The 12365-nt window shown below is 39.2% G+C and overlaps 1 protein-coding gene across 4 annotated transcripts in view; it reads right to left on the reverse strand.

The window, feature by feature from the left end:
• Positions 1–1482: 1482 nt before the first annotated feature.
• The window catches only part of LOC129764148 (cAMP-dependent protein kinase type I regulatory subunit), a 159563-nt gene continuing 148680 nt past the window's right edge, over positions 1483–12365 (reverse strand). For all 4 annotated transcript variants that reach the window (XM_055762965.1, XM_055762966.1, XM_055762967.1 and 1 more), the window contains one exon: positions 1483–4287. In XM_055762965.1, the coding sequence (XP_055618940.1) occupies positions 4066–4287 (222 nt within the window). In that variant the 3' untranslated portion in view covers positions 1483–4065. The remainder of the gene's footprint in view (positions 4288–12365) is intronic.

Raw genomic sequence — 12365 nt, forward strand, 5'->3', positions numbered from 1 at the left:
CACATTTGTCAACGCTTGACCCAGTCCTCCATGCATCCCTGGTAGGCCAAGGAAAGGATGGTTTTTAGTTTCCTCGTCACATTCTCTTTGATCTCATCGATCGACTGAAATCTTTTTCCACGAAGTGGTAACTTCAACTAGGGAAACAAAAAAAAATCGCACGGGACCATCAGGTGAATATGGTGCTTACTCGGTGATTTTTATTTGATGTTTGGTCAAATAATTCAGTACAATTCTGGCTCGGTGCGATGGCGCGTTATTATCATGCAAAATCCAAGAATTGTCGGCCCACATTTCTAGTCGTTGGCGACGTACAGCATCTCTCAAACGCTTCAAAACGGATAAATAATATTCTTTGTTGACTGTCTAGTCCGGTGGAAGGTACTAATAGTGTTATACCCGTTGACAATCGAAGAAAAATAATGTCTGTGTTATTGAAAGGCAATTTTTGTGCTGGAATGAAAGAGCTTGCCAGTCTGGTTTACACTAAAGTAAATATGGCATAGACCGCGCATCGTACGAACACAGTTTCAGCAATCGTAAATTGATTGAAAATTGTCTGCGTTCTAAAATGAACCAAGACCGACTCAAAGGCTTGGCATTTTTTTCGATCGAGAATGAATCGTTAGCAGAACTTGATTTAAATGCAATTATTTTGCTTCAGTTAAAGCACGCAAGGCAAAGATTTGACTAGAGAATAAGTGAAGCTGGTAATGATTTTGTGATCTTTGGTATAAGTGAGTAGCTTTCTCAAAATATCAGAAACTCAAAGTTAGTGAAAAAATCGAATAAAGTGGTATTTTTTGGGACGCATTTTCATAGTTTGCCGGGGCGCTGTCTACCCTCACTACGTCGCTGTACTGGTGCAACAAGTATATAATCACCTGTAACCGAGTGTTTTGTCACTTTTTTTTTGCTTGAGCAGTGGTCTTAATGCCTTGTCCGACACTGTATGCATACAGATTGTATTTAGCTGTGGGTATATTCTTGAATGGCCAAACTTCAGAAGTATGAAAAAAAAATTTTTTTTTCAAATTTCTAGACTAAAATACTTACTGCTTTAATGGCCGTGGAGTCTCGTGCTGTATCCAGGTATCATTTCCATTCAACTCTATTCAACTCTATTTATCACTCGCAAGGCCACTTCGATCTGGTCAAGCCATCCTTACGACGTGTCCGGTACACCGTAATCTACTTACTTTTTCAGATTCTCTCCAAGCAGCGTACGCGTACACATCGTGGCCTCGTACCATAGACAATTCACAACATTTTCCGTTCAAAGATTCCAAGTGCGTTCATGGTTTTCCAACTAGAGGCGAATGAACTGAAAAGTTTAATTCATCAGTCATGGTTTCCAACGAGCAGTGTGGTTGTCTCGATTTAATTTAAAGATTTTTCAGAGAGGAAAATCGCATCACCCTTCCTCCAACCAACTTCTCGTTTTGTCACAGGGCTTTCTCATTATTCACTAACTAGCGAACGTGCTCATCCATGTTTTATTTAGCTTCAGTACGAATCTTCTTAGAACATAAATTATGGAACGAACATGTTTGTTATCATTTTCTTCCTCCAATAATAATTGTTTCGCACAGACCTCAACAATTGATGATTTGCTGCCGTTGGTGGTGATATTTTTCGAATTTAAATCTAGCAAAAAACGAAGTGAACTGAACCATATAAACCAAGTGAAAAGATTACGATTTTCGAATTTCCTATCGAACACTCTTTTTTGTAGAACTTGAGCTACAGTTTAGGGTGTATTGTAGAGCTTGTTATTCAATTTCCCGGAAAACAGCACACGTTGTTCACTCGGTTAACTGAACGCAATTCCCAGTGGAATTTGATATTCTCCGAAAACAGTACTTTTGATGATGATGAACTTCCACTTTTTATAATCTTTGAAAACAGTGCTTAGTAATAAAATAGAAACACCGTAGAAGCTTGATTGGGAACAGAAAATCGACTATAAAATCAATGTTCAATGCATCCGCTGTTTTCATTTCCTGTTGTAGCTATGTTAGAAAAGTGTTTGAATCTAGAAAACTACGGAAAAGCTTTGAATTGCTCGAACTGTCTATGTAATGGCTAGTGGTGCTGCAGGTCTATGTAAATCTAGGTGCTTTTGAAAACTAAGGTTCCAGTGTATGCGAACCCTATCCGAACCTAACCGGCTTCGCAATATATGCACAAGGTAAAACGGCAAATGGCAGCAATCAACATCATCTGATGCTCATCGCACTCCAAAAGGTCCAGCCTTTTAGCTGGAGCAGCTTTTTTGCTATGCTTCGTACGTTGTCATAAACACAATAAGTTTAGTGACCGATACATATATCATTAAACAATAAACTTTGTTAATTAACACTAAATAGAAATGGAAAAAATATATAATGTTTGTTTTTCTATATATCAATTCGAAGATTCAAACTCAAGGGTTTACCCATCTTATATACTGGGTTCACCGAAAAAAATATTCCGCAAAAGACGAGCGTGCGTCGTTCGCTTCCTAGAAAAGATACAAATATTAGAATTTGGCTGTGTGAGCAGTTTCAAACTTGTCCTTTTTATGTTTGAACACATATAAAACATCGAAAAAAGTTTGATAGTTACACTCGGGGACAATTTTATGTCCATCTGCAAGTTTCTTCACATGTTGGTTTTCTTCATCTGTTGTTTCTACGCAATTTAAAAAAAATGTTTTCGCTGCATTATGTATGCTCAATGTACACTGATTCACACATTTTAGCGCTATAGAAGTGGAAGATAGTTTTATCGTAATTTTTTTTCCACGAGGTAACATCTCCAATGTGGCTAGTGTGTGTTGTAACAATTTATGAACGTTGAAAGTATTACGCTGAACTAAACTCGTTGTAAAAAGTAATATTTCTGAATATAGTGGGTATCAGTATTCCCTTAATATATCAGTGTTTTGTGTGTTATTTTTGTGTTATTTTCGTAACCCTACAAAGTGTCCTTTCCACCTTACACATAACAGTTAAAATGGAGAGAAAGTTTGCGCATTCCTGTCGCAAATGATTTCTAAAGCTGTCTTGCACTTCATCTTTCTACCCATGCTTTCTGTATACATTGTTATTTTTTTCTTTTTTACCTCCTGAATGTGTACATTCTCAAAATACGCTTTCCAACATCTATGCAAATATTTATGGTTTGTTTTGTAAGTTTCATTTTGCTAAGCATATTCCCTAAAAAGTTGGCTGTCCTTTGACAATCGTTTTTTACCTCACTCTCACACACTAGTAAAATTCTCATTTCACGCTTTCCCATTTTGTCATTCCAGCTAACGTATCCTCGAATAGTTATCATTCTCCGCGAACGAGAGAAGTGTGTACGGTAACATTCTGTCAGCGCATTCATTGTTTTCTGTACTGATCACACATAATTACGTTTTTTGCTGCTTATACTGCAGATAAAATGTTACTAGCTCGAATAGAAAAGAAAAAAGATGTCTAACTAATATAATTTTTGCAGGCTGCATTTCATTTTGTCTACTCTCAATATACAACACGTTAAGTGAGAACGCGTCAGCAGTCACTCTACAATAATTGTATTACACAGATTGTTCTATTATTCCAGATATACACTAATAATAGTTTTACGATAACAGTAAGAGAACTGCTGTAAAGTCGCGACACCCTCAAATTGCGCGCCTATTATCCGCTACAACGTAGAACATGTCTGCTTCCATATCTAGCAGGATGATGAATGATCAGCGAAAAAAAGGTATAATGTCAAAATGTGCTCATCGTTCACTAACGTCTAAGTTAAGTAAATACGTGGCGAAACCCATGCCAACAAACAGAAGAACTTATGCTTAGAGATTAAGCAACAGCTAGTAGAATAATTGCCGTTTGTTAATCGAACTAAAACATTCTAATTTTTGAATAATATTTGTTTTTGTATAACATGGGCTTTTTTGTGTCCTTGATTTGTTTCGTTAACACATACAGTTTTCCACCTTTTGATTCTCTGTTGTTTTTACTCCAGCATAGCACATATAGGTGAGCGATTTCCGGCGATTCAACCGGCATCAAGCTCCGCAAAATACATTTAGACCGATAGCGAAACGAAGCTGTTGTACTGGGTGATGTTTCGTTTGAGGATGTCAGCGCACAGTCCCAGCACCCGCTCGAAACGGGCCCGGTCCAGTTTGACACACTTGAGCGGTCCTCGGGCGATTACGGTGGCGGCTCGTGGACGGTCCAGCAACAGGGCAATCTCCCCGAAATAGTCACTGGGGCCGAGACGGCCAACTTCGGCGGGTTCTTCGTTCTGTGTGGATAAAAAAGAGAATTGCGTGTATGGTTAATATATAAATAGCTGACCCGACAAACGTTGTTCTGCCATATAAATTATTTCTAGTGAATATTTTGGTTGTTAAATAGAAAATCACAAATGTATCGTAAGTGTTTTTGGATGTTTTGACGATCTATAAAATTGAATGTGATCAACAAAATAGAAGGAACGAAACGATTTGAACAAAAATGTGACTGTGCGCATTGTCATTCGATAAACAAACGTGAAACGCTCGTGACTAATCTATTCTACCCTCTTCTACTGTATTCAATTAAGAAGAAAAATGTTGCAACGCTATATCGTTGCGGAGCAATTCAGAAATATTAGTGCAATCAAGCATTTCCCGAGTATGATTACGGCCCATCCTTTCAAAAAGATCACACGAATATGTGGGGCTGGGATCTATCACATACTGAGGAATGGAGTGCTATAGACGATGACCGCCGACGAAAATAAAAAAAAAACAAATCATTCATTACCTTCAATGTAAAAGGTGAAATGCTAAAGATATGTAAAGAATTGTTACTCGATGTTATTTGAATACTTAAAAGGCATAATCCTGACCCTAACATAACTATTTTTTTAAACAACCTCGCATTTCCGTCAAAACTTTTTCCATGATATAAAATTATTATCAGACACAAGATTTTTCCCCAAATTGCAGATAATGTGTTACTCTGTTACATAGAACACATATTTGATACAGGACAGTTACAAACTGTCCCGAAAATATACAGGGTTTTACATTTCGGGCTTCCGAAAGTATACAGCCCTGCGCTGACAACCGATGAAAAACCCGCAAATGTTTTTCGAGCATTACGGACGGATTTTGGTCGTCCTGGACGGCCTACAGAGCACACAATCGCTAATGTAGTGCGTAAGTTCGAACAAACTGGATCCGTAGTGGATATTGTGAAACCTGTGCATCATCGTAATGTGCGTTCGGCCGAAAATATTGCTGCTGTTGTTGCCAGTGTGGAGGATGAAACGAATGTTTCGATTCCACGGCGTGCTCAGCAATTGGGCTTGTCAAACACATCATTGTGGCGAATTTTGCATTTGGACTTGCACCTACATCCATATAGGTCCAACTGGTACAAAAATTAGAGCGTGGTGACCATGGAATGCGTCGCGCATACGTCGATTGGGTGAACGAACAACAGCAGCAAAATGCTGATTTTTCGCATCAAATTTTCTTCAGCGATGAGGCACATTTCGAGCTCGGTGGCTATGTGAACACCCAAAATTTCCGTATATGGGGCTCAGAAAATCCACACGTGATTGTTGAGAGGCCATTGCATCCGCCAAAAGTCACTGTTTGGTGCGCATTATGGTCTGGTAGAGTTATCGGGCCGTATTTCTTTGAAAATGAGGACGGCGAGACGGTAACTGTGAATGGTGAGCGCTATGGCCGCATGTTAACCGATTTTTTTTGCCACAAATTGAATATATGGATACGGATGACATGTGGTTTCAGCAGGACGGCGCCACGTGCCACACAACACGACCGAACATGGCCATATTGCGAACGAAATTTGAGGAACGCATAATTTCGCGTTTTGGTGATGCCAATTGGCCGTCCAGATCATGCGATTTGAACCCGCTAGACTTTTTTTTGTGGAGTTATGCGAAAGACCGTGTCTATGCCAACTCTCCGCAAACTCTTGAACATTTGAAAGATAACATTCGTGAAGTTATGACCGAGATACCGCCCCATATGTGCCGAAAAGTCATCGAAAATTACCTGTTCCGGATCAAGGTGTGCGAGGAAGCCCTATGTGGACATTTGAATGATGTTGTATTTCACACATAATGGCATAAACCAAACTTTAATTTGAAATAAAAGTTTCATCGAAATTCGAATTCTAAGTGTGTTTTATTTCAATTTACTTTCGGAATTTAAAGTTGGAAAACCCTGTATTATCATTTTCGATTCAAAGAAATGGAACACAAACTCAATGTCGTTTATGACGAATTGTGCGGCAAAGTTGCTATATTTTCACAACTCGGTTGGACTTGAGTGGGACGGATCTTGAATTCCCGATAAAAGCAAACTATTGATTTCCTCTGGCCGTGTTTTATCAACTAATCTGACTAAAAATGGATGTATGAGGTCATCCTTATGCACTCGTGATTGAATGGTTAGCGTCTCACATTATCACGCCGGGTGTTCGGGTTCGATTCCCGTTCTGACCGGGGGATTTTTCATCAAAATAATTTCCTTCGACTTGCACTGTGGTCACGCGTGTTCTAGAGCTTGCCCCTCGGAATACATTCAAGCAGTGTTGTCACATTTGAATCTGTATCAGAGCTGTTGAAAATCTGTTTAAGACATCTTGTTATGCAAGAAACTATCAAATGTAAAACATAATAAATAAAACAGAAATTTTTCTCACGGTAGCCATTTTGATGTAATTTTGTGCACATCGTATTTATGGAATTTCCCATGAAATTTCAATTATTTGACCTGATATCTTCGGCAAATCATCAGTTTGGACAACTGAAACAAATATTTTGTTTGGTTTCAGTGAATAATTCGCATTCGAAATTACTTTGATGTTTGAGGCAAAATGAGCCACCACTGAATAACGACTAACAATGTCATGTTTTCCAAAGCTGATCTACCTCATCAAATGTTGCTTTTCAAGGTGTTCCTTTTGTGGTTTTGACCCTGAAAAAATATGCCTCGACCAAAACCAAACCTCAATATGTGAAGCGCTATGTGTTTCTTTACTACTTTTTCGCACGTATGAGTAAATTCTAATGACTACTCTAGGTGAATAAGCTCAGCTTGATTCACATGTACCTACTATTTCAATAATGATTTAAACAAATTTAGATAAGAAAGAACGCATAAAACTATCCCATTTAGCATGTGTTCATTTTAACCGCACGATAAAAAAATGCTCGATTTTACATCTTATTTTCTTTTAATGGAAAATGTACTATTTTTATTTAGTTTATTATAGCTTAACAATTAGTTAAGCTATAATATTCTCCGAAGAACGGAAATTGTAGCAGTATGTGGGCGCAGTAAATGGGCATATTCCTTAGGGTGTTCATTTTAACCGCTTTTCCCCTACCATGTTGTTGCTTCGTTCGAATGTAAGAAATTTCACAGGCGGAAAAAATCTGTACCAATCTGTACTTTTTGACGAAAATCTGTACTCTGCACCGTACAGAATCTGTACCAAAAATAACAAAAAAATCTGTACCTTTCCAGTAAACCTGTAAGTGTGGCAACACTGCATTCAAGGCGTGTTATTTGGCTTAAGAAATCTTAACTGACGCTAGTTAATGCATACGTTTAGACGACAAAAGTTCCACAGAGAACGTGAACGCCATTCAAGATGAGGCAATCCTCGCTTTTACCTTTCAGCCGAATACATCTAACAACGTGTTAGATCAAATACGTGTAATGTTGTAATAAAGTTCATCGAAGACATAATTTTTTAATTGAACACACGTGATGTAATGTCATGAAATGCGTTGCGTTGTGGCCTGGCAATAGCAAAGGCTGTGTCGGCGTTGCTCATATAGCGTCTCGTAAGAGAATTGATGCTTCGTAGGAACCGCAGCCGTCCGCTCTTTACCTTCGAGTAAACGTCGACGGTAATCGGTACCCTTGGTATCACAGTTTACGACCTATTTTCGATGCATTTTGTGCATAATTTCACAGAAAAATCGAGCCGGTCGAGCCGTTTCGAAGGAGTTCAAACACGAACATCGTGATACGAGATTTTTATATATAAAGAAGTTTGTTCAACGGCACTATCTTTGATGTCCTGCTATTCAAAGGGTCATCCATTGACGATTTGGCAGTTTTGTGTCTTCATCGAACCCTTGAAACGAACTTGATGTGTCAATGTCAAATGTCAAAACGTTAGTCTAAAAAACATTTTCATCGTGGTGAAATACACGAACGTCCGATGTCAGAAAAGAAAAGGGATTGGGAAAGGATAACATAGTGTTTAGACGAGAGAGCGAGACCATTTTCCTGTCACTTCGCAGTTACACCAACTCAATATATTTCAGTCCGGTGGCAGAAAAGAAATGGGATTTGGAGAGAAGAGCCATATAGCGAGCGAGCTTATAAGCAACCGCTCAGTCCGGATGCAGACAAGAAATGGGATTGGGAGAGAGGAATATAGTGTTTAGGTGAGCAAGAACAATACCCGGTCACTTCGCACTCACAACTAAATGGATTTCCAAGCGGCTCAGAAGCGACCGCTCAGTCCGGTTGCAAAAAAGAAATGGGATTGGAAGAGAAGAGCCAATTTTCATGTTACTTCGCAGTTACAACTCAATGGATTTCAGTCCCGTGGCAGAAAAGAAATGGGATTTGGAGAGAAGAGCCATTGTGTCTATGCGAGCGAACTTATAAGCCACCGCTTAGTCCGGTGGCAGAAAAGAAATGGGATTGGAAGAGAATAGCCTATTTCCCTGTTACTTCGCAATTACTTATTAATGGATTTCAATCCGGTGACAGAAAAGAAATGGGATTGGGAAAGAAGAGCATAGTGTTTAGGCGAGCAACTCTGTCTCTTCGCAATCATAACTAAATGGATTTTCGAGTGGACACCAGCTTTTAAGCCATCGCGGGATTGGGATTTTTCCCGTCACCTCGAAATTACAACTAAATGGATTTCGGCGGCTCTCGACTCATAAGCCACCGCTCAATCCGGTTGCAGAAAAGAAATGGGATTGGAAGAGAAGAACCTGTTTTCCTGTTACTTCGCAGTTACAACTAAATGGATATCAACCCGGTGACAGAAAAGAAATGGAATTGAGAGAGAAGAGCAGTGTTTAGGCGAGTAAGACCCTTACCCTGTTTGTTCGCAATCACAACTAAATGTATTTCCGAGCGGGCACCAGCTTTTAAGTCACCGCGGGATTGGGAAAGAGCCTATTTTTTCGTCACCTCGCAATTACAACAAAATGGATTTTAGTCCGCTGGCAGAAAAAAATTAGATTGGGAAAGAAGAGCCATTGTGTTTATGCGAGCGAGCTTATAAGCCACCGCTCAGTCCGGATGCAGAAAAGAAATGGGATTGGGAGAGAAGAACATAGTGTTTAGGTGACCAAAAACATTTCCCTGTCACTTCGCAATTACAACGAAATGGAATTCCGAGTGGCCACCGGCTTATAAGCCACCGTTCAGTCCGGTTGCAGAAAAGAAATGGAATTGGGAGAGAAGCCACCGTTCTGTCCGGTGGCAGAAAAGAAATGGGATTTGGAGAGAAGAGCCTTTGTGTTTATGCGAGCGAGCTTAGAAGCCACCGCTCAGTCCGGATGCAGAAAAAAAAATGGGATTGGGAGAGAAGAAAATAGTGTTTAGGTGACCAAAAACATTTCACCGTCACTTCGCAATTACAACTAAATGGATTTCCGAGTGGCTTATAAACCACCGTTCAGTCCGGTTGCAGAAAAGAAATGGAATTGGGAGTTAAGTTTATGCGAGCGAACAACGAGTGAGACTATTTCTCTGTCATTTTACAATTACAATTACAGCTGAATGGATTTCAGAGCGTTCATAAGCTACCATTTAGTCCGATGACAGAAAATAAATGGGATTGAGAGAGAAGAGCAAGGTATTTAAACAAACGAGCGAGCGAGCGACCACTTCCCAATTAAAACTAAATGGATTTCAGTCCTTCGGTGGCAGAAAAGAAATGGGAATGGGAGAGAAGAGCGTTTATCCGCTCCGCTCAGTCCGGTTGCAGAAAAGAAATGAGATTGATAGCCTATTTCCCCGTTACTTCGCAATTACAACCAAATGGATTTTCTGTCCTTCGGTGGCACAAAAGAAATGGGATTGTGAGAGAAGAGCCATTGTGTTTATGAGAGCGAGCACCGGCTTATTAGCCACCATTTATTCCGGAGACAGAAAATAAATGAGATTGGAAGAGGATAGTGTAGTATTTAGGCGAGCGAACGAGACCATTTCTCTGTCACTTCACAATTACAACTAAATGGATTTCCGAGCGGACACCGGCTTACAATCCACCGTTCAGTCCAATGGCAGAAAAGAAATGGGATTGGGAGAAGATCATAATGTTTATGCGAGCGAGCGAGACCAATTCTCTGTCACTTCGCAATTACAACCAGTGGCGTCGAGTGGAGCTTTTGCACCCGGGGCGGAAGTGTATGGTTGCACTCCTTTACTCTTCGCTATATAGTGTATATGATATATGGTTTATGTCAAATGGTGAAGTATCTGTTAATGTATGGAGTGTTTCTGCATCCCTAAAATCGTGTACCCGGTGGCGCCGCACCCCCCAGTCGACGCCACTGATTATAACTAAATGGATTTCCGAGCGGGCACCAATTTATAAGCTATTGTTCAGTCCGGTGGCCGAAAAGAAATGGGTTCTACTGTCAATTCATATGCTTAGCGACCCATACAGTGAATAACGGACAACAAATATATTCCTTTCTGTCCTTTTTCAACTCATTTGATATAAATAAGCCATCCACGATTCGAAATCAATGTCTCAAAGCAGATAGCGAGCAGACAACATTCATTCCTAATGCTTATATAAACCACATCTACAAACAAAGCTCGATACAAGAATGGAAGATATTGTAAAAGAGCAGTGTGATTTTGTTGCCAACAAGTAAGTGTTGTTTCATATGAGAAACTTATTTTTTTTCTCAAGCATTTCAGTTGCTCCTCAAAAGACTCTGACATACACGTGACACACGAATCAAATGCAGCGCTCGTTCGCTCGATATAAGTACAGGTAAACTTCGATATAACGTACATTTTACTTTCAAAATTGTACGTTGTATCGAATTGTACGTTATATCGAAGCATAATAAAGTACTCACAAACGTAGTCTATAATACATTATTGTGTTGCTGTTTTAGTACAGTTAATGAATAATTTCAATCAGAAGACGAAGCCAGCCTTTCTCATGATGTTTCCCTTCGTACTGTTGATTAAAGCTTAATTCATTTAGAATCCGGAATCACAACACCAGCTGTATTTCGGGATTGATTGAAGGTACAAAACTTGTTTTAGCATCACAATACAGATAATTCATTCAAAAATCAGAAAAAAAAATATTGAAAAAATTTTTCCTTTACACTTTGGAAATGTGTACGTTATATCGAGGTGAAATGTACGTTATATCGAGTGACGTTATATCGAGGGTACGTTATAACGAGGGTACGTTGTATCGAAGTTTCCCTGTACCGCTATTTCTCGATAGATCACCGAAATATTTGCCTCAATTGACAGGAAATATTTCTAAGCACCTATTAGAATAAAGAAAATTATACATTTTTTTGAAACTAACCATTGAACAGCTCACTTCGCAATTACAACGATGAAAAAAAAGTGGAACAGAGTGCGAAGTCGAAAATTTAAAGTGATTTTTGACATGCTGTAAGTTCGTGAAAAATCAACGCATATCGATGGAATGTACATCATTTTGAAGCTACAATTTCAGGAATTAGAATATTTGAGGGGCTCAGAATGCAAGGGGTGTAATTGACTTGATCGATTTCTCTTCATCAACTTTTTATTTAGTTAATAACTCAACTGCAAAAACTTTCCAATTTAAGTTTGCTATAGAATCCGATAGATGAGGTTCTGACCTATTTTCCACATTGGTAAATACAGCTGGGAATGTATTTGCAGCTAAGCAGTGTTTGGATTTCGATCAAAATCGAATGATACACAATGTGGCATGCAAGTAAACTCTCACGAACATATAACCAAATATGAGAGGATCATTCAGATACTTGTATGAATGTCAGTAATCACTTGTGTAATATTTAGTGATTAAACTAAGAGAGGAACGAAGACTGTTGATTGCATATCCGAACTGTATCAAACATCTCATACCATTTTCGTAGCCTGCATACAAGTTTGAACCACATATATCGTCCCATTTTACTATAGCGAAACCCACTGCACAGAAAAGTGCAAAGCAATAAATGATACAAGAAAAATTACGTCATCATTTAGTCACCATTTGCGGAGAGCAGCGAATGGGAAAAGAGATGAAACGCGAGAGTTTTTGCTTCTCACTGGAGCGGTGTTGCTA

The sequence above is a fragment of the Toxorhynchites rutilus genome, chromosome 2 (assembly GCF_029784135.1).
Source record: "Toxorhynchites rutilus septentrionalis strain SRP chromosome 2, ASM2978413v1, whole genome shotgun sequence".
Taxonomy (NCBI): domain Eukaryota; kingdom Metazoa; phylum Arthropoda; class Insecta; order Diptera; family Culicidae; genus Toxorhynchites; species Toxorhynchites rutilus.